The 23,769-nt window shown below is 35.1% G+C and overlaps 1 protein-coding gene across 1 annotated transcript in view; it reads left to right on the top strand.

The window, feature by feature from the left end:
• Window positions 1-23,532, top strand: part of Shcbp1 (SHC binding and spindle associated 1) — a 33,650-nt gene extending 10,118 nt beyond the window's left edge. Inside the window, exons 4-13 of the mRNA XM_028766382.1 lie at window positions 1,595-1,803; window positions 4,912-5,004; window positions 10,285-10,518; window positions 10,611-10,779; window positions 11,063-11,183; window positions 14,324-14,455; window positions 16,816-16,934; window positions 19,318-19,404; window positions 19,737-19,878; window positions 23,057-23,532. Of these exons, the coding sequence (XP_028622215.1) occupies window positions 1,595-1,803; window positions 4,912-5,004; window positions 10,285-10,518; window positions 10,611-10,779; window positions 11,063-11,183; window positions 14,324-14,455; window positions 16,816-16,934; window positions 19,318-19,404; window positions 19,737-19,878; window positions 23,057-23,370 (1,620 nt within the window). The 3' untranslated portion in view covers window positions 23,371-23,532. The remainder of the gene's footprint in view (window positions 1-1,594; window positions 1,804-4,911; window positions 5,005-10,284; window positions 10,519-10,610; window positions 10,780-11,062; window positions 11,184-14,323; window positions 14,456-16,815; window positions 16,935-19,317; window positions 19,405-19,736; window positions 19,879-23,056) is intronic.
• The last annotated feature ends 237 nt before the right edge of the window (window positions 23,533-23,769 follow it).

Raw genomic sequence — 23,769 nt, 5'->3', positions numbered from 1 at the left:
GAATAAAAATTAAAACATTATTTAAACAAAAGCCATTAAATATTACTAAAACTATAGGACAGAATTCAAGGGGGGGGGGAGTGAAACAAAAGAAGGAGAAAAAAGAGTACCCACTAATGAAAAAAGTTCACAAATTAGGTGAATGTAGGAAGTGAAGTAATAATTCTTTTTTAAAGTTGTAACCATTTTAAAAAATAAATGAAATAAAAATACATCTGATATTGTATTAAAGACAAAAAGCTGAGGGACAATAAAATATAATGGGTATAATAATAATAGTAATAATAGTAATAATGTTGGAGCGGCTTCTTTCTAGGTCCTTGAAAACTGGAAACTGTCACATGCATAGGGTGGGAGAGGTAGAAGGTTACTGGGCTTATGTACCTTTGTCTTATGCTGGTGTTGAATCTGCATTTTACAGTGTCTGAGGTCCACCAGATCTGTCTTCACTTTAGTAGTTTATCTTTGTGTTACCCATGGGCTGTGCAGATTTTTGTCAGCCTCTTGATGTTTTCCAGTTTATACCCATGAGGTAGCTAATGTTCTACTTGTGAGTTATCTCTCAAATGTATAAGAATGTACGAAACAACTACAGCACTGAACTCTTATATAGGTCTAGTTTGTTTGTACATTGGAAGTCTTTTAAATATTAATCAGATTGCTAGAGAGATGCAAGTAAAGTAGACTATTAGAACATCCAAGTTTTAGAACTCAGAGCAGTGAATGACAGATAGATGACTAGAGGTTGATGGCTCTGTTGAGTTTAGCCTTAGGGCAGTGGAACTCTAGGGGTTACTTTCAGTTGAGGACTTCTGCTCTTGGCAGCTGAGGATGGGGCTGGTTTTCTTTGTGCATTTCACTATTTGATCAGAGCTTCCTAGTGCTGGCACTTTTCTACTTTTCAGCATCCGGCCTTTCTGCTCTCTCTAGCTGGGATCCAGAGCTATCTGTCTGTAATATGAAGTTGTGGCAGGTTAAATTCAGACTTTCTTTATTATGGTTGTTCCTCATAATGAGGCCCCAGTTTTAGCTCAGTTCTAAATAAGTAACATTTTTCCTGGCCTGTGCCCTCCCAGTCATATAGAGTATTAGTAAAATTCCAGAGAATCACTGCTTTACTGAAAAAGCTGTGGTCTTGTTCTGAAAATCAGACTCTCATTCTCTATACCAGCACCACCTGGCTTACCTTTTGAAGGAGGCTCCTGTTTTCCCTCCCACTGCTAAGGAACTTTAGTTGCCTATCTTTTTCTCAATACATTTCAGTTTTTCTATCACTGCCTTTTTAATTTCTAGTGCTGTTCCTCTTTTTTTTTTTTTTAAATATTCTCATTTTTAAAAAATTCAAAGTCTTTTCTTCCACTGTCTCTACCAAGGCAATTTTTTTTCTGTAATCTTATCCATAAGTCCTCCTGTTTATTTTTTTCCTTGATTTATATTCTGAGGATAAGAGCCATTTCTGTTCTGTTTGTCCTTAGAAAACACTCTGACACATTACATACTTTTTTTAAAAGTAAGTTATAAATAGTATTTTATGTTGTGTGTTTCCACTTTGATTTCTGGGTATTAAAATGAAACACATTATTTTTAATTTCAGGTTACAAATGTGGACTTTTCATCATTGAAGGCAGTAGTGAGGCTTGCAGAGCCATGTATCTATGAATCTAAATTGAGCACTTTTACCTTGGCCAATGTGAAGGAGCTTTTGGACCTGAAGGAGTTTCATCTGCCTCTGCAGGAGTTGTGGGTGGTATCAGATGACTCACATGAATTGCACCAGATGGCATTTGCAATTGAGCACGTCAGGTAGAAAGGAACATTGATAGAAGTAACCTTGTGGTCAGAACTGCAATTTAATTAAAATAAATCCTTTTCTTTTTTTCTTTTCTTTTTTTCTGTCATGAGGCTTGAACCTAGGCCCTCATATACGCTAGGAAATGTCTTTACCACTGAGCCACATATCCATGCCCTAGGAAATCTTTTAAAAATAAAAAAATAAAAAAATTTTAATGTCTCAAATTTTCATCTTATCACTTCAAACCCATAAAAAATGTTGAAAAAAATATTATTTGGAATTCTTGTTTATCATTAAAATTCTCCAAATGTTTACAAAAGATAAAGAATTGTTAATTTGGCTCTTATTGATTTAGAAACTGTTTTAAAAGTCATGGATGCTAAGGCTTGTGATTGTTACATTTTGAATGTAATAGGACAGAAAAAAAGATGAAAGGTAAGAAAATAAAGTTGTATACTACTAGTTGGAATAGTATACATCATTTTCAAGAATATGTCTAACCAGAGAGACTATTTTCTCATGCTACTTTGAAGGTTCTTAGAGGATGTGTTCATGTGTCTTTTTTTGTAGGTGTTGGTGTCCCTTTAAGTGAAATAATGTCTCTGTAATATATGGATTACTAAATATACTTCATTTTTTAAAAAGATTTTATTTTATATGTATTGGTATTTTGCCTACATTTATAAATGTTCACCAAATATATAAATGTATACCTGGTGAACATGGACGCATTATATCTCCTGTAACTAGAGTTATATGCTCTCTCTCTCTCTCTCTCTCTCTCTCTCTGTGTGTGTGTGTGTGTGTGTGTGTAAGAAATTTTGCTTTTAGCTGCTTAAAATGGATATGTATCATGACTGTCTTTAATTGGACTCTTAAAATCTAAATCTGATTTGGTGAATAAAAGAAGAAAATTGTATTATTACTTAATAATGAAGATATTTTGGGTTTTTAGGGGGATTTTTTTTGTTGTTGTTTTTAAGATTTATTTGTTTTATGTATGTGAATGTGCTGTTGCTGTCTGCAGACACACCAGAAAAGGGCATTGGATCCCATTACAGCTGAATGTGAGCCACCATGTGGTTGCTAGAAGTTGAACTCAGCACTTCTGGAAGAGCAGTCAGTGTTCTTAAGCACGGAGCCATCTCTCCATCCCCAACATTTTGTTTTTTCAAGTTCTATATAATCTCTGTGCATGCTAGTATATTTGTTCTTTGTTTTGTATTTGCCTCTTTAAGGTGGGGAATATAAATACAACTCTTCTATGTTGTTATAATAGGCACAGATATACTCATTTTTTAATTATTAAGCCTATTTGTCTAAACAAATTTGTCTTTCACAAAAAAAAATTTCAAAGAAACATATTTGAAAAGATACTAAAAATAATAAAATTAGATGTATATTTTAGGACCTGGAAGATTAGATGATATCAATAATATTGATAAATGATACATAAGTATCTGGTACTGTATTGGTATTGGTAATAATTTGGGCTAGGTATGAAACTTAAATATATTTACCAGGTGGAGAAAGTGAGAGACATTTGACAAAGAAATGCTACAAAGAAATTTGAAAGAGTATAAAATTGAAGGTTTGCTTGTAAGGACTCTGAACCAAAAGTGTTTTAAAGATACATTCTAAAAATAAATGACTAATATGCCTGCAATTTGTTTTGAAATAATCTGATATCAAGATGATATGGGAGAGAAGAGAAATACATGAGTTGGGTAGAAATGGAAAAAGATTACCTGTGAACTGATATTTTTGAAGCTGCTATTAATAATATTATCTGTGTTTTCTTTTGCTATATATTTTTGAAATCTTTCAAAAATATGTTAAAACATCTAGGGAGTTTTAAAGAAATTATGGATATCATCTTCCCCCCTGAGATCCTTTTTTGTTGTTGATTGTTTGTTCATTTGAGATGGACACACTATGTAACCCTGGAACTGACCTAGCACTTAGTAGACCAGGCTAGCCTCAAATTCATAGAGATCTTACTTCTGCCTCCCAAGTGCTGAGATTAAATGCACCACCATCCAGCTAGGAAATAAATTCTTAAAAGTGTATACCAGGAGACACTTAATGTGTAGCTGTGGTTGGGAGCTAATGCTTTATATTAAGTTCCTGTATCATCTTTTACTGCTTTAATAAAAAGCAATAAATTTTATCAGTAAGTCCTAGATTTATGTCTCTATTTTTTATCCCTTGTCACTGGAAGGGGAAAAGGCTATATTGATTTGTTATTGGACATTACTCATTTGTAAGTCAAATCATCTCATCTGAAATACACTTAAAGCACAACTTTTATGTAAATCCTAATTTCTTTCTTTACTACCTGAATGAATGACACTGCCATCTGTTACGTCATTGATTGTTAATAAATAGTTGTGATCCAATGGAAATCTTGCCTGGACTGGTGATCCACACCTATAATCCCAGCACTCTTGAAGCTGGAGTATTAGGAGTTCAAAACCAGCTTACTACAGAACACAATTTTCTCTCAAAATAACAAAAACTAGCCCACTTAAAAAACAAAACCAAAAAAAAGTAGATTGCCCTGATAGCAGTGTTCCAATATTGTAGGGAACCTAACTTGTTTGAAGGCTTTATTTTGTATGACTCATAAATGTCAACTGTAGCAAATACCCAACTTTAATACATCTTATAATATAATATATACTTGATATGTTGGTAGGTGGGAAGTTCCAGCTGTTAACACAAAAACTGTTATGACATAAAACTAAAGTTTATATCCTGTTGTTAAGACAAAATACCCAAAGAAAAGGAACTTAGTGAAAAAAGGATTTCTTTTCGTTTACTGCCCCAAGGGCTGTATAGACCATCATAGTAAGGAAGGTTGTGTGATGCCATCCCCAAACCTTGTACAGGCAGTATGGATGCAGAGAAATAACAACAGGTACAGCTAAGTTAAAACCTTGCACTCAGTATTACTTTCTGCAAGACTTTATCTAAACATTTCCTCATCTTTCTAAACATTGTCACCTGCTGGGGACCAAGTGTTGACCCACATGAGCCTATGATGGGCGTATTTAAACTACAATATCCACCCTCTTGAGCCAGTGGTTGAATTTTATTGATATTAAGTTTCTTTTCAGATTTTTCTACAAAAACATCTGGAGGAGTTGGGATGAAGAAGAGGAGGATGAGTATGATTATTTTGTCAGATGTGTTGAACCTCGATTGAGATTGTAAGTATTTATTACTGATGTGGTAGTTAAGCACCCAGGAGCTTTATGGGCCAGAAGTAGATCGGTGTACAAATAGTGCATTTGTGACAAGTTATTATATAAACCTTGTGGGAGAAAATAAACATCTGCAATGTGTGTGTGTGTATGTGTGTGTGTGTGTGTTCTCTTTTGTTTTGAGATAGAATCTTTCTATAGACCAACCTGGGTTTGAACTTGTGTTTGTCTTGTCTCAATCTCCTAAGTATTCTGATAATAAGGATGCCCTCACGCTATGCTATATTTATAAACTAAATTTAATAAATTTTAAGACTATCTAGGTTGAAAGCTTGTAAATCTGAATTGTTAAGAGCTAATTCAATCCAAAGCTTCTTCGGTATCCTACAATGAGAAAAAAGAAGGGAGGACAGGCAATTCTAGTTCTGTGTCCTTGTCCAGGGGCAGATGTGGCAAAATCCAGAGTAGGACTGGGGCCACAGTAGGACTGAGTTACAGGTTTAGCTCCTGGGAAATTTGCTTTCCCCTCTAAAGGGACACGGTTATCAGTACCAAGGCAGCTGTATCTGAGGAATCCTACATTTTCTTTGCCATCATTATCTCTGCTAACCTTGACCATTTCCCCTCTACAAACAGTAAATGAGATGTTCTGCTTTTTAATAAACTTTCCTGGAATAAGTCTTTAGCTTATACAAAACCTTCTGATCCCAACAATATGTCTTCTGTATTTTTTTTTTTTTTTTTGATTTTTCGAGACAGGGTTTCTCTGTTTAGCCCTGGCTGTCCTGGAACTCACTCTGTAGACCAGGCTGGCCTCGAACTCAGAAATCCGCCTGCCTCAGCCTCCCAAGTGCTGGGATTAAAGGCGTGTGCCACCACTGCCTGGCTTTCTTTTTTTTTATTATTTTATTTTATTTTATTTTATTTTACTTTATTTTATTTTTGTCTTCTGTATTTTTCATTCCATGCTCTCCTCCTTGACACTTAGCCATTTAAGACCCTTATTCCTGTGTGTTCAGTTCACTGAATAATATTAAACTTAGATAGTACATTAAGACTCCTGAATATTGTTAAGAGACTGAATATTTTCTGTTTGTTCTGGTTCCTCTTAAACAGCAATGATTGACTTTTATAGATGTGAATCTTAATTATAGGTGAATATCATATGTATATGGCACATTTGATCTTTACCTGGAAAAAAATTGTGTTCTGATTTGACAGTCTTGCATGTGTTAACAAGGATTAATTAATATAGTGTCATATACTGGCAAATGGGAGAACCTAAGGGAAATTTTTTGTTAAGGAGAAGAAAATATGACACTATGTTGAAAAAATGGAATGATAGAAATGTTAACAGACAGGAAAAGCTCCCTGTGCTGATAGGAGAAGTACTGTCAACAGGCAACATTTAAATGGAATCATTTATTTTACATTGTGTGTATTTTCCTTTTTAATTCAAAATACACTTTACCAAAACATAGGGATCTGAAATATGAATTTGGTGTATTATTTCCAAACTATGGAGTATCAGTATAATAAAAAAATAAGCTAATTAACATGGTTGCAGAAATGCTAGTAGACTTTTTTTTAAAATTTGAGCCTGGTCTTCATAGCTTGGTTGATCTTATGTGTCAGTCAGTTATGGTTTAGTTTCTTTGTTTGAAAAGTAGATTTACAGATTGTCTTTAGATGCATATAGGTTAACCAAGTCCATTCTTTTCCAGTGTCCCCTAATATTTGAAAAGCCAAGAAATTTATTTTCTTTAAAATATTATTTGAGGAGCTGGAGAGATGGCTCAGTGATTAGGTGTACTGACTGCTCTCCCAGAGGTCCTGAGTTCAATCCCCAGCAATCACGTGGTGGCTCATAACCATCTGTAATGGTATCTGATGCCCTACTCAGTCACTATAATTTGATATGTATAACCATATCAACTGAGATAGTACATTAAGACTCCTGAATATTAAGAGACTGAATATTTTCTGTTCTGGTTCCTCTTAAACAGCAATGATTGACTTTTATAGATGTGAAGCTTAAATCTTCTCCCATCTTATTCAGAGCATTGCTGATTTAAAACAACAAAACTCTTCTCCAAAACAAAACACCTAAGTCAATAGTTCTCAACATTTAGTATATATTAGTTTCTGTAGAGACATTTAGAAAGTGCATGTGTTAATTGTTCTGACTAGGAGCCAGAGCATTTACATTTTTAGATGTTCCACATGTGGGTATGATATTGTTATGGTTAAAAACCTCTGGTCTGGGGCTACTTAGTATATTTTTAACTGAGAAATAAAACAGCATATATATATGTTGTTTATGTATGTATATATGTATATATAATGTCAGATGCTGGCAGGGCCTCTCAGGGAACAGCTATACCAGGCCCCTGTCAGCAAGTGCTTCTTTGCATCAGCAATAATGTCTGGGTTTGGTGTCTGCAGATGGGATGGATCCCCAGGTGGGGCAGTCTCTGGATGGCCTTTCCTTCAGTCTTTGCTCCACTCTTTGTCCCTGCATTTCCTTAGACAAGAACAATTCTGTGTTAAAATTTTTGGATGCAGATGCTCACAGCCAACCATTAGACTGAACACAGGCACCCCAATGGAAGAATTAGGGAAAGGAATGAAGGAGCTGAAGGGGTTTGGAACCCCATAGGAAGAACAACAATATCAACTAACCAGACCCCTCAGAGCTCCCACCAACCAAAGGATACACATGTAGGGACCCATGGCTCCAGCTGCATATGTAGCAGAGGATTGCCTAATCTGGCACCAATTGGAGGAGAGGCACTTGGTCCTGTGGAGGCTCAGTACCCCAGGGAAGGGGGATGCTAGGGCAGTGAAGCGGGAGTGGCTGGGTGGCTGGGTGGCTGGGTACGGGAGCACCCTCATAGAGTCACGGGGGAGGGGGATGGGATGGGGGTTTGTAGAGGGGAAACTGGGAAGGGGGACAACATTTGAAATGTAAATAAATAAAGTAACCAATAAAAAATTATATATAATGACAGTACTATTGTACTTAAGTTTTATTTTTATTTTCTTTTTTCATTACCTTTTACCCATTAATTTACCCATTGGATGTATCTACTGCATACTTTTTAATTTTTTTTTTATCTCTTTTCTTTGTTGAGTTGGAACAGAGGTCTATTTATCTTTCAAAGAACTAACTCTTGATTCATTAATGCTTTGTAGTTTTTTTTTCTCTATCTTATTAATTGCTACTTTAATTTTTGCAATTTTCTACATTCTTGAATCATTAAGTAGTTATTATTTTCATTATTATTTCATAATTATTAATCATTAATCAAATGATCATTAAGACCTGTATCATTAAGTCATTTATTTGTGCTCTTTCTGATTTTCTAATGTAGGTCCTGTGGGCTATAAACTTCTCTCCAAGAACTGCTTCTAATGTGTCTCAGAGGTTTTATGGTGGTGTTCTTTTGTTCTTATTTAGTTTGAGGAATATTTTGATTTCTTTGACCAGTTTGCCATTCAGTAATGAGTAGTTTTAACGTCTATGAGTTTATACATTTACCAGAGTTTTATTTGTATCAATTTTATATTTAAATATTTAGATAGGCTAATGGGATTAGGTTTCTGTATTAAGGTTTTTTATTATTATTGTATAGGAATTTTTTATGCCACTTTGAATCATGAAGGTTTTTTTTGTTTTGTTTTAATCATTCAACTATGTCAGATAAATTTTTTTCTGGGTACAATCTGAGTTGACAGTTGTGGTCTTTTAGAACTTAGAGTGTACTGCTTTTGCCTGTGCCTTCAGGACTTCCATTGAGAAATCAGATGTTATTCTGGAGTACTTTCCTTTATATGTCATTTGTGTCTCCTCTCTTCTAGCTTATTATATTTTTTCTTTGTCCTGTATAGTGTTTTGACTATGATATATTGTAGAGTGTTTAATTTTCTGGTTTTGAGTTCTTAGTGCTTCCTACTTATATGATTGTGTCCTTGGTTTGGAAGTTTTCTGCAATGATGTTGTTGAAGATCTGGTCCATGTCATTGCTTTTAGATTCTTCTCCTTCTATGCCTACAATTTCAAATTTTGATGGTATCCCACATTTCTGAGTTTCTTTTTTGTTTAACTTTTTGATTAAAAATAATAATCATTTCTTAGCTTTTTTTTCTCCCTAGACCTGTGCTATATCTTAGAGTCTTGCTAGTCAGTCTTCTATTTGTCGCATATAATTGTAAGACTTTCCTCTCAAGTTCTCTAATTGGAGCCGTGCAGTGGTGGTGCACGCCTTTAATCCCAGCACTTGGGAGGCAGAGGCAGGCGGATTTCTGAGTTCGAGGCCAGCCTGGTCTACAGAGTGAGTTCCAGGACAGCCAGGACTACACAGAAAAACCCTGTCTCGTAAAACAAAACAAAACAAAACAAGTTCTCTAATTGGAATATTGAGTTTTTTCTTTTCACCTTCACTTTGACTTATATTCTCTTTAATGTTTCTCTTTATTGAATTGTTTTCAAATCTCAAATTATCCTCATTCAGCTGTATATTTAGATATATTTTCTTGTATGTTACTTAAGTATTTATTATTATCCTCTTGGAGATCAGTTAAATGTTTGTGCTTTTAAATTTTTTGATAAAATTTATGAATGTTTTTCTAAATTCTGTGATCTGAAGTTCATTTAGGAAGTTCTCATTAGATAGCACTTCTGTAGGACCAGTGGTTTGATGGTACTATTTTGCCCTTTCATGTTGTTTTTGTTTTTATAATTTGATCTGGGAATGTGGACGTTTTTCCTTTGGTTGTGTCTGATATGTGAATCTGGCCTTCTTTAAATTAGGCCAGATTAGGAGATATGCCCCTAGAGCAAGACCAGGTATCATAGGTGGATGAGCTATTTAATTGAACTAGGGAAAGATGGCTTTTAAACTACAGGTCTATAACTAGTATAAGAAAGAAGGTTTACAAATGAAGATGGTTCATGAGGACAGGTCTAGAATTGGGATTGTGAATTTGCAGCTGGTGGGGAGGGGTGAGATAAAGGCCAGGGAAAGGGAATAAGAGGCTTACCAAAGAAAGATGACTCACTCACAGGCCAATGGATCAAGAATGAGAATTGTAGGTTTGCAGATGTCAGATGAGTAGGGAAAGGAATAGAAAAGTAAGAAGTGACCCAGGAAAAATGGCTTGTGAACAAAGAGTGTTAAAAGCAATAATAAAATAAGCTGGATATTTGAGGACTAAATCCAGTCTTAATGATAGGAAAATATACTAGAAAAGGGAATGGATTTTAATTTGCTTTTAAACTTTCAGGTATTATGATATACTTGAAGATCGAGTTCCCTCAGGACTTATTGTTGACTACCACAATCTGTTGTCTCAATGTGAAGAGAGTTACAGGAAATTTTTAAATCTGAGAAGCAGTTTGTCAAATTGTAATTCTGACTCAGAGCAGGAAAATATCTCCATGGTGGAAGGGTTAAATTTGTATTCAGAAATTGAACAGTTGAAACAAAAGCTAAAACTCATTGAGAACCCTTTGTTGAGGTATGTGTATTTTTGTTGTTCTTAATTATTTAACATGTCATCTTTCTAGCTATCTTAGTGAGAACTGATGGGTCTTCTTGGTTTTTTTAAAGGTATGTTTTTGGTTATCAGAAGAACTCTAATATCCAAGCAAAGGGTACTCGTCAAAATGGCCAGAAGGTCATCCATGTGGTTTCCTCCACCATGAAGACAGGTCTACTTCGGTCTCTATTCAGGGACAGGTTTTGTGAGGAGTCTTGCAAAGAAGAAACGGAAATTCAGGTAAAAGAAATTATGGCTCTAAGTGACTATTTTTGATTCACTCCAAGTTTTCACCAATTCTACAAAGTATTTATAGGAACTTTCTGGACCTGGTTTTTTGTGAGATCCAAATTGTAAGCACACAGATTATCTGCCTGTAACTTCAGTGACAAGCACACAACTGGGCTAAAAGCACTATAAAAAAAAAGTTTCGATTAATTTTCATGTGATGCATAAAGGCACTTGAAGTACTACCTAAGTGGCTTTTAGGGATGTATTTTTACAATATGCTGTTGTTTTCTAGTTCCATAGTGATCTGTTGTCTGGTATAAATGCCTGCTATGATGGTGACACTGTCATTATTTGTCCTGGCCATTATATAGTTCATGGTACCTGTTCCATAGCTGACTCCATTGAGTTGGAAGGTGAGTATGGAAGATCATAACCAAACTTTCATTTGTAACAAGAAAACAGTAAAGTAAGTTAGTGATCTTGTTTAACACCAAGAGTGAATCAACCCATCTAATTTCATTTTTGGTTTTGGTTTACCATCTCTACAACCGGTGCTTGTCACCATCTCCTTATTCCCTATAACTGTTTGAACCCTTTGATCTTCAGTTTTCCTTCTGCTTTCATATGACATGTGTTATATTATTTTTCACACCCCTCTCCCTTAATGCTTTTTCTTCCTCTCATTGGTCTTTTTCTAGTTTCATGACAAATACATTCATCTCCTCTCATATAAACACAAATACATAAAAATTAGAAATTAAGATACACATGTAAGAGAGAAAACAAGGTATTTGTCTTTTTCCATCTGGATTACCTCACTTAATATTTTCTATATCTATTTACCTGTGAACTTTATAATTTCATCTCTTTTTTTAATAATTGAATTGTGAATATGTACCATAATATGTATAGTATATATATGTACAACAATTTTATTATCCATCATCAGTTGATGCATATCTATTCTGATTCTTTTTTTTTCAATTATGAGTACAACAGAAATAAATACAAATAAGCAAATATCTCTTTAGTTTGGAGAGGTCTTTGAGTATATGTCCAGGAGTAGTATAGCAGAGTCATGTTAACTCTATTTTTAGCATATTGAGATAAACCTCCACACTGATTTCCATAGTCCATATTACATTCCTACTTATAGTGCATAAGAATTCTCTACGTCTTTCACCAGCATTTGGTATCATTTATTCTCTTAAGGATGGCCATTTTGACTATGGCAAGATGAAATCTCATGGTAGTTTTAATTTGCATTTCCCAAAGACTAAAGATATTTATTGGCCATTTTTACTACTTTGAATACTCTCTATTCAGTACTGTGTCCTTTTTCATTGTGTTCTTTGTTTTCTTTTAGTTCTTTGAGTCCTTTTTATATTCTCTATATTAACCATCTGTTGAATGTATAGCTGAAAAATATTTTCTCCCATTTTGAAAGGTACATTTTTCCCTCAATTAACATGGTCCTTTGCTGTACAGATGATTTTTAGTTTCATTAGGTCAAATTTATTGTTAATCTTTTCTCCTAAATACATGGAGTCCTTATTTATGCATAGATCTTGAAGTCTTCTCTGTTTATTCTTCTGACAGTTTCAGAGTTTGGAGGCTTATGTTCAGATATTTGATCAATTTAGCATTGGTTTTCTTTGTGTGTGAGGGGAGGGGGAGAGGGAGAGAGAGAGATGAGGAGTCATCTAATTTCATTCTCCTACGTGCATACATCTTTCTCGAAACATACTTTGTTAAAGAGACAGTCTTTTCTTCAATGAATATTTTTGTAGTCTTTGTCAAGAATAAAATAGTTGTAGCTGCATGGGTTTATATCTGGATCTTATGTTCCATTGATCTACATGCCCTACGTGTGTGTGTACATGCACACAAACCAACACCATACTGTTTTTGGTAAATGGTGATGCTTTTTTTTTTTCTTTAAACTCAGTGTTGCTTTGGCTTTATTAGTACTGTTTTAAAACTAAAAGAGGTATTTATTTACTTCATCTTGACAGTTTCATAAACAAATACTATGTATTATAATTTTATTCATCCTCACTCATTACCTTCTATCATTTTCCTCCTTTTTTTATCTGAACCACTTTTTTCTACATAGTACTCTAATTAAACCCATACTTATCCTCTTCAGCATCCATTAGCAGTCATTAGCTCCTTAGGAAGGAATGAAGTCTCATAGACACCTCATCTATCTATGATGAAAAACTGAAAGGCTCAGTCTTATATAGGCATCGATAAATGCTGTTTGTTCATGGCTGCAATGACCATGTCATATCTGGATGGCAGCATTTCATGATATTCTTCATAATGTTCTGATTGTTAAATTTTGTTGTGCCTTGACTTCTGTGATATCTCCTGGGGTTTTGATAGTGGTTATTCAGCAGAGGTTGATCAGCACTTTGGCCAGATATATCTCCCTCTGCAAAGGCTAAAAACATGTTTAGAAGGCAGTTGGATAGCATGTTAATTTTTGTAGACAGAGGTGGTATGCTCTTTCCTTGGGATCATGAGCTCCCCAGCCATAAAATTTTGACCAGGTTGAGAGTACCAGGTATGTAATCTATCCTGAGGAGCAGACTTCGTGTCCATTTACAAAGCAGTTAGTTATTTCCAAAATAGTCATGCTACCGTTGTATCAGTGGGAATACCCTGTCTGACAGTTGTGTTTTATCACATGTGTGATCTACAGTTAGGTGAGACTGTTGATAGGATTCTTTCTTAGCAGCCTGGATAGCACCTTCTGGTACTGTGAACCATAGCCAGGTTAGAGAACATTTTCTGCACAGTTCCATATCTCTTTCTTTGTGTCCTACAACAAAAGTATGTTACTCTCAAGTTCTGGTGGGTGACTAAGAGCAATGACAATAGCCTATGTACGTTTGTTGTCTTCTGAAACCTTTCTGGCCCACAAGTCATAGGACATTATATCATATCTGGTATTGGACTCTTATTTAAAAGCTTCTTTTTTCTTACTTAAATTCCTAAAATTAGTAGTAGCAGTAGTAGTAGTGGGAGGAGGAGGAGGAGGGGGAGGAGGAGCAGGGAGGAGCAGGGAGAGCAGGGAGCAGGGAGCAGGAGCAGTAGTAGGTTTCCGTATAGCTTTTTTTATGCTTCCTTAGTTTTCTTTCCCTTTTCCCTATCTTCCCAGTACCCCTACCTATATCCCTGCCCAAACCCTTTCATGCCTAGTCCCCCACTTTCACGTCCCTGTTACCTCCTCCTTTAGTGCTTCCTCTGACCATAATTCAAATTTAAAAAATAATAATAACTTTTGAAGCTATGTATTCAAGAAAGAAAATTTGAGTTTCTCTTTGTGGGCTTAGGCTACTCTACTTAGTGTAATACTTTCTACTTCTATCCATTTTCCTGCAAATTTGCTATCTTCCTTTCTTATGGTTGTATACAATTCCATTGTGCATATGTGCTTCATTTTCATTGTTTGTTCATCAGTTGTTAAACATTTCGATTGTCTTAATCTTTTTGTATGTAGATGTTTCTCTTCATTCTTCCTAAGTGATTTTACTCTCTTCCTTAGGATATGGTCTACCAGATGATATTGTCATAGAAAAGAGGGGCAAAGGAGATACGTTTGTGGATTGCACGGGTATGGATGTTAAAATTTCAGGCATAAAATTTATTCAGCATGATTCTGTAGAAGGAATCTTAAGTAAGTATCTGCATATTTGGTGTATTTTTTGTTTTGAGCTTTGATAGAAAAGTTGACTCTGCATGGAAGTTAAAATTTAATATAGTTGAATATATGAAAGACAGATTAATAACTTGTATAGCATGACAATTTAGGAAGCATCAAAGTGAAAAATAATTTGTTTTATTCTTGGAAACTTAGTAATTTATTTTCTGTTACTGTTTTGTTGTTGTTGTTGCTTGTTGTTTGGTTTTTGTTCTTGTTTTTGAGAAAAGGTCTCACTCTGAACTAGCTGTCCTGGAATTTATAACAAATGGCATCCTATCTCAGCCTTCCGAGCCCTGGATTTATAGGCCTATTTCACCGTATCTTACACAAGTATAACAGTGTTAAAGTGTGGAACCCATTAGAGATTGGACCTAGTGGTAGGTAATTAGATTACAGGGCCTCTATTCTCAGGAATGGATTAATATAGGTTTCATAGGAGCAGATTAGTTTCCAGGAAGTAAGTTCTTATAAGAATGAACATGATACCTCTGTACTCTATTTTCCTTGGTAGTAGATATGCCCTTTCTGCCTGCAATTCCTTTTCCTTATGCCTCTCAAGCATTGTAACATATCTGGGGAGATCTTATCAGATACCATGCTGTTCTAAGTTTACAGATGCTAGAATCATGTATTAGGTATTTTGTTATAGACACTCAAAAAGTGACCAAAACGTTGCTCTAGTATTTGCTTTATAGGGTATGTTATCCACCTGTTAACTGCAGTTAATATCAGGATAGCTGGCCTGGGATCTTTTGGTACTTTTCCTGTGTCCACCTCTTATCTCACTATAGGATCACTGGGATTGCATGTGTACACTACTATACCTGGCTTTACCAGAGTTCTGGGCATTTCAACTTAGGTCCTCGTGTTTTGGCAAATGCATTATCCACTAAGCTAGTCATTCATTATTAAAAATATAGCCTTTAGTTTTTAGAAAATAGTTAAAAATAGATACTTCCATATATTTTATGAGTTTGTAACGTGTAACAAAATTTAAATGATACCTCTGAAAAATATCCTGTTGTCTAATTATGATCTATACCATCACAGTTTGTACAAACTTTCTACTTTTCCGTTCAATTTTGGAAATATCAGCCATCTTAACTTTCATTTTAACTTTGATAAACTTTATAGTTTTTCCTTCTTTGAAAATCATTTTATCCATTATATATAAATCTTTATTGAATACAAAATCATTCATCTTTTACTTACTGTTTTTTTTTCTTAATAACATGAGGACCATATATGCTTGATTATTGAGCATAGGTACTGAAAAAGCAAATCTTTATCATCAATATGCAAAGGATAGTAAAAAGTAATCTAAATCAGCAACAGTGACATGCAGATTTTGAGTTTACTCATCTCAACAGGAAGTCTGTCAGCTCTAGGAAAAGGTGTGGACTAATTGTTTATATTTGGATTTCCCAAGAGATCATAGAATTTAAGTCTTATGTTTTTCTTACTGCTCATAGCATGGCATATTTTTACCCATATGTTGCTTTCAAAATTTATGGTGGAAAAAACCTTAAAAATTTTGTTTTTAAGGTTGTTGTCAGCCTGTTGGCTGCTTTCAGCAAATTATTACCACATCATGCACATAAACATATACATTATATGGTCAGAGATGTGAGATAGTATATAAATTAAGATTAAAGCTACACATTCACTTAAGTTGTAAAAGTTGATTACATGATAAGTTCAAAACAAGTTGGTTACACTGTTCCCTTAAAGGCTGGTGTGGTGGTTTGAATAAGAATGGCCCCAAATTGGCCCATTTATTTGACTGCTTGGCTTCCAATTGGTGGACTATTGGGAAGGATTAGAGGATGTGTTCTTGTTGGAGAAGGTGTGGTTTCAGAGGTGGCCTTATAGATTTAAAAATTCCACACCAGGCTGAATCTCACTTGCTGCCTGCTAGCTGCTGATGAGGATGTAAAATTCTCTGGTACTTTTCTAGTATCACGTCTCCTTATCCACTACCATGCTCCCCACTGTGATGATGATGAACTAACCCTCTAAAACTGTTAATCCTACACATACACTTTAAATGGTTTCTCTTATAAAAGTTGTCTTGGTCATGATGTCCCTTCACAGCAGTAGACCAGTGACCAAGGCAGCTGTAAACAGCTTAATACTCAACAGGATAGGTTAAGTGTCCAATCTTAAATGATCTCAACATATATTATTAGCTTGGATGCAAAGTGCATCAAAAATTAAGTATTTTTTGTGGCAAGAGACATTTTTATAAAAAGTTATCACAACATCTAATGCTAGCTTTACACTGTTTCTGATACTGATATATTACTTAAAATAATTGAATATCTTTGTTACAGTCATTCACCATGGCAAGACCACACTGGAAAACTGTGTCCTGCAATGTGAAACTACAGGAGTCACAGTGCGCACATCAGCAGAACTTTTCATGAAAAACTCAGATGTATATGGTGCCAAGGTATTGCTTTATCTTTGGAAAGAAGTACTTATGGTGTTTAATTTGAAATAAATCAATCAAATATGATACCAAGATGAAAATCTATTATTTCTTCAATGAAAATTAGACACTAATATCTCCTATTCATCTAAAATGTAGGTAGTCATTAAACATATAACTGCTATAGCATTTTATAAACAGGCCACTGAAAATAAAATTGGTTATCTAATGTTCTCAATGGTAAACTTTAATAAGTATAGACCTTTAAGATTAAACTTTGTGGAACTGGAAAAGTTGCTAGTGGTTAAGAGCATATACTGCACTTTGAGGGAACCCAGATTCAGTTACCCATGTCAGCATACTAACATCTACTTGTAACTTGAGATCCAGAGGTCCTGACATCCTTTTTGTGAACTCTGGGCACCTGTATTCAAATTTTCATATTCCTACACACAGACCTACTCATATATACATAATTTTTAAAATCTTTTTAAAAGCTTATAACTTTGTAAATAGGTTTGTAACAATTGAAGCTATTGCTGTAAGTGCTTAAGACGTTCACACATGAATATACATATCTACCTCCTTTTCCCTCTCTAATTTTTCCCCTACCTCTCTATTACTTTTCCAACTTCTTGTGTCTCTTTTTTTAAACCCTCTGTATTCATTTATTGCTGCTTATATGACATGTGGTTTAGAGCAAGAGCTGTCTTAGGCTTGTATATTTAAATGCTTGTGTCCAACTAATTATTGAAACAATGGTCATTTTGAATAACTACGTCTTTCAACAAAATTGTTAAGTAATTTATTAGTATAATCAGAAAGTTGATTTGTCTAGAATGAAAATGTGTAATAAGCATTAAGTGTGGCATTCTTTACTCCTTATATATGTATATGTATTTCTTTATAAGTGTGTGTGTGCTAGTGTGTGTATCGGTGCAGTGTAATGTGTATATGTGTGTGTTTGTATGTGTACATGTATGCTGAGGTACACGTGCATATTTAAGATAGTAGTTGACATTGAGTATCTTCCTCAGTCATTTTACAATATTTTTTTCAAGTAGAGTTTCACTGGATGTGGAGCTCAGTTAGTCAGTGAGACACAGTGATCCTCCTCTCTCTCCTCCTAGGACTGGAGTTACACATTCACATTGTTGTGTTTGGAATCCAAATATTTCATGCTTGTATTGTAGGCATTTTAGTAAACAAACAATTTCTTTAGTCACATGACTACAATTTTGGAAGTGATTAATTATCAATAGATGTTCAGCATTGTAGCATTGCTTGGTGCCCCCAATATTGCTTGGTGGCAATATGGATTAGAACTGCCTAATAAAGGCCAGCAAAATGACAATGGGTTGCATGCTTGCTACTAAACCTGGAAACCTGACTTTGGTCCTTGGGAACCAAAATGATGGAAGAGGAGTGTTGAGTGTTTGTCATAGGTGCCACAGTAGAGAAAGAAGCTCACCAAGATAATTGAGGAAGAAACAGAGACGAGGTTCAGCCTTCCTGGAAGACTGACCATGACTAGTTCACTCCAGTTACTTTTTTTATTCAATCGTTACACAAAATTAATTGGGACTGGGAAAGGATATACTTACCAAAGTTATCTTGACCTTGCTGCCTGAGAGAGCAGACAACTCACACAAATCTTGGTTCTTTTTTATCATAGCTAGCCATAATCAAAAGTAAGAAAAGTTTGCCAGGAATGTTCTAGGACCAGGGTTTGTGCAGGTGCAAGCTCTCATGTAGTACCATATGCAGATCTTCCAGAGAGATGACAGTTCTTCAAGGTTAAAACAGTCTCAAAACAATTTCTCAACCTGTACTGATTAACCCAAATATAGCAAAGGCTTTGCTGAAACATTTCATTTAAAGCCAGACACAAAGGCTTTACTATGCATATCACTACAAGAGAGAACCAACTCCTACAAATTGTCTTCTGACTTCCAGAGACATACCATGGCATATATACACACACGTTTGTACATTCACAAACATCCCCAATATAAATAAATGTGAAAGAAAGAAGGAAGGAAAGAAGGAAAGGAAAGAAATAAAATGTTATCTTTAAAGTAGTATATTTTACATTAATACTATCTGACAGGCTAAGAAGTCATAGTAATAAACCTTTATATCTTTTCTTTCTAAAATATTTGTTTGTATATAAGTGTTTCACCCTCTTCTGTGTCTGTGTACCACATATTTTCCTGGTGCTCATGTAGAGGGGTCAGAAGAGGGCATAAGATCCCCTGTAACTAGGCTTATTTTTGTGAGCCACCATTTGGATGCTAGGAATTGAACCCTGGGTCCTCTAGAAGAGTAGCCAGTGGTCTTAACTGATGAGTCATCTCTCCAGCCCTTGGTTTGATGTTTTAAAACTTTATCTCATAATTTATAGGGTGCTGGTATAGAAATATATCCTGGAAGTAAATGTACCCTGACTGACAATGAAATCCATCACTGCAAAGAAGGAATCCTCATTAAGGTGGGTATTGGCTGAAACGGTTTTTTCTAAAGGTTAGAATGATTTCACTCCTAAAAAGTTATGTTTATTTCATTATGTTGTACTCTGTTAGTTTGTTTTGTAAAGCATAAACAGTGTTTACATTTTAGTAACACTAATAGCAGTTAAAATAATCTTTTGTTATCTTTAGATCTACAAAAATAACACTTACTATGGATTTAGTGCTACAACTTACTAATAAAGCATAGCTTTTCTACTTTTATTTTTAGAAATAGTGTGAGAAAGGATAAAGAACTTATGAAAAATATGTTTAATATGATAATTCCTTAAGACATTTGTTTTCAATGTCACAGGACTTCCTTGATGAACATTATGATATTCCCAAAATATCTATGATAAATAACGTCATACATAATAATGAAGGTTATGGTGTTGTTTTGGTGAAGCCTACGATTTTCTGTGATCTACAGGAAAATGCCCAAGATGAAATTAATGGTATGCTATATTTAGTAATTTAATTTTAAAGGATGTAAATGCATTTATTAATTGAATATAAAACTAGATCTAGTTTACTATATTTCAGTACCAAATTCTGATGAGGACTTTGGTTTTCTCCCTCAAAAATATTGCTGTAAGTCTGTGGATATAGTTCAGCTTGTAGAGTGTTGGCCTAAAATGCACAAAACTGTAGGACAGTCCCAACATTTGGAAGTTAGAAGCAGGAGGATTGAAGTTCAAAGTTATACTTAACCTCAGAGAGTCAGAGATCACTTTTCAAAAAAAACATAAAGATTTGAGTTTGCTTTGTCATAGAGATAGAACAAGTTCATAAAGAATGGTGAAGCCATTATTGAATCTAAGCATGGAAGGTACTTTCAAATTTGATAGTTGATCTATTCATTCGGAGCTTTGGTGTGGTTCAGTAAGTCTTCTTGGGTTCTTGTGTCAAAATGACTTCTGTAAATATTTGTGGAGAATGAAAGTAGGAAATGAATTTTCTAAGTTTGAGGTTTCTTTTGCCTTTACTTTTCACTGGTAAAAGTAAGTGTCTCCCTGTCAGCCACTTTTCCTGACATAAAAGGTAAGCACACACAGTGGAAATTTATAAATCTCAAGCCACTGATGTAAATCACTTTTAATTATTAGACATAAAGAAGTAAAAAGTATTAATATGGCTGTGGAAATTTTGAAGTGGTTTAAAGGATAGGCCTTGTCATTCTTCAGGAGCCATTCCACTCAGGACAGAACAAAGTAAAATTGAAATGTATGTTGAACAGAATCTTACCATGAAAGCTCTGGTGGAAGAATCCAAGTGTATTCCTGTCATTCATTTGCAGAATCCATAGTATAGATTTTAGGACTAAGGTCTGTCTTGGCTGGAATCATTCTGTAGCCCCATTGATTAAGATACACAGATTCAAACTAATTTCTCATGTTTTGAATCTTCAGCAACCAGCTAGGAATAAAAGCTTTCTTAAATAGCCTTAATCACATTGCAAGATGATAATACAAAATATTTTTGGCATGTAACAATCATAAGAATGTCCAGAGCCATCTAGGAAAGGCTAAGGCTAGCAGATGACCTTTCTGGAGGTGGCCCACCATATTTGCATTGTCTGTAACAGGTGAGCTCTGAGAGGCAAAGGTCCCTAGAGACTTCATCTCAGGGTTGCTTTGTGCAGCTAGCTGATATACCTTTCCCGCCACTGTTATATGTAACAGGATGTAATCCTTATGCCTAAGGATTCCTGGGCATTAGCCCACCCTATTGAGCAGATTTCCTGCAGTTCAACATAAAGATGAACTCTCATTAATACTGTTTAGATGAATTAATGACTTCATAGAATTTCTGATTTGATTCAAATAATTTTAGGAAGAAGTTTTAAGATGGTTTTATATGTTTTACTAGAAATATGTAATAAAGTTAGAATCAGGAATAAAATGTGCCCACTCCTCATAAATAGCAAATAAAAGCTGCATGATAAGCAATATAATGAGCTTTTATAATTAGACTAAAAAACCATATATGCTTAGGACAAATTTGTGTTAAAACATTCAGGTACAAGGATGACGCCACAGGTGTACACTATGATAGGGCAAAGCCATGTAAAAATTTTTGCTTTGAACTTATAATGAGCTTATAATATGAAACTTTGTAATTGCTATTAATACTTCTCTGTAACTCCCCTTTTATGTAACATTTTATCTAAGAGGTAATTCTTCTTAAATAGAGAAATTTTTGGCTAAAATGCTATAAAAAGGCTGAAAGCAATAAAGACAGATGATGTAGTCTGTTTCCACTTCACCTGATGTTTGTGTTGTTTGTGTGAGTGACTATTTTCTATTCCTTTCTTTTCTCTCTGGTTCAAAAAGAGTTAACAAACTTTCTGGCCAGTGAGAAGCTTCTTAGCTAACTGGCCAGAGAAGGAAGCACTAGTAATGAATCCTTTTCATAGTTGCCTAGCACTTATTTAGGCATAAGAGTTAAGTTTTAGCAGTCTCTTGTCAACAGGCTCTGCCAGAACCTGACAAATACAGAGGCAGATGCTTGCAGCCAACCATTGAACTGAGCACAGAGTCCCCAATGAGGACCCCAGTGCAGGAGTTAGAGAAAGGACTGAAGGAACTAAAGGGGCTTCCAACCCCATAGGAAGAACAATAATATCAACCAACCAGACCCCCCCCAAAGCTCCCAGGGACTAAACCTCCAACCAAGGAGTACATATGTGGGAACCCATAGCTCCAGCTGCATATGTAGCATCATGGCCTTGTTGGGCATCCATGGGAGGAGAGGCCCTTGGTCCTGTGAAGGCTTGATGCCCCAGTGTAGGGAAATTTGAGGGCAAGGAGGTGGGAGTGGGTGGGTGGGTAGGAGAACACCCTCACAGAAGCAAGGGAAGGGGAATGGGATAGGTGTTTTTTCGGGGGAGGAGGACCAAGAGAGGGGATAACATTTGAAATGTAAATAAAGAAAATATCCAATAAAAAAAGGGGGAAAAAAGAGTGACGTTTTTAGCACTTATTGAGGCACAGAACAGTAACAAAGAGTTGTTTCCTCAGTGCTTATTTAAGCACAAAGGGTTAAGTTTCCCCAGCACTTATTCAAGCACACAGAGTTAAAGAGAAAAGAAGCCAGTGGTTTTCAGCCAGAAAATAAGCAAGAGAGTGTTAAGTTTCCAGCAGCCATAAGCTTCTAGCCCCCAGTAGTTAGTTACAAAGATGGAGATCATCAGTTTGGGCTTTCATCCAACTCTATGTTCCACCTCAACTCCAAATCCCAGATGGATAGGGCTGGCCACCTGCATGAGAGGACGTTCTTGAGGATGGGAACTAGCTGGTAGATTATGAGTTTATTTAACAAAAGTAGCAGTACTATATTATTCTTTGCATCCTAGCTCCCAATGCATAACTTAGTAGATAGTAAATGTCTAGGAAATTATCTTTCCAGTGACTGAGATTTAAGGATGAGGAAGGTAAAGTTTAGAATTGATGACTCTATTAATGTTATGAAACTTCGCAAGAAGATCCAAGTAGCTACTCATTGAGATTCTTACAGTAAAGAAATCCTATAATAAACTTTTGGAAGAAAATACTTGAGTCTAAAAGACTGTATTAGAAATCTCCTTGTTGGTTTAGACTGTATATTTAACTTCATTATAATTTATTTCCTCAGACAATACGGTTCAGAAAAATAAAGAGGCAGATGTCACTGAAGGATTAGATCTGGAAGAAATGCTTCAGTGTGTGACTAGCAAAATGGAGCCTTATGCCACAGCTGACTTTAATGAACAAGCTAAGGGAAATTGTGAAATTATAAGTGAACTACTTGTTGTTTCCATGCAAAAAGGCCGGAAGAAGAAAAGACTGAGTGAACTTGGAATCATACAAGCTGATGACAACATTATGTCACAGGAGATGTTTATTGAAATTATGGGGAACCAGTTTAAGTGGAATGGCAAAGGGAGTTTTGGCACATTTCTTTACTAGTTACAATGATATCAGTAGCTCACAAAATATTGTATTTTGAACATGTCCTAAGCATGCTGCTTATATACTTATAATTATACTTACATACTTATATGCTTATATATTTTGCTTCATTTGCTTCATGGCTGTATATTAAATAAAGTATACTTGATTAAGTTTGTATGAAATGTAGATTTATTTCTATCTACATGTATTATATACAAAGCATACCTTTGTAACAAAGCCACAAAAAAAACATAAAATATGACTGTAGATGTAGCTCAGTAGTAGAGCATTTGTCTAACATGTCCAAGGCCTAATGCCCAAAGTTCAATACCCAGCTCTCCCCCTCACTTCCCTCCCCCCAAAAGAAATAAATCTAATTGGAGATTTCTTATCTAGAAAATCTCTTCTTAACTG

This window comes from Grammomys surdaster, unplaced genomic scaffold (genome assembly GCF_004785775.1).
Source record: "Grammomys surdaster isolate TR1022 unplaced genomic scaffold, NIH_TR_1.0 167, whole genome shotgun sequence".
NCBI classification, from domain to species: Eukaryota; Metazoa; Chordata; class Mammalia; order Rodentia; family Muridae; genus Grammomys; species Grammomys surdaster.
The sequence above is the reverse complement of the archived record's forward strand: the minus strand, read 5'-3'. Positions and strand labels throughout refer to the sequence as shown.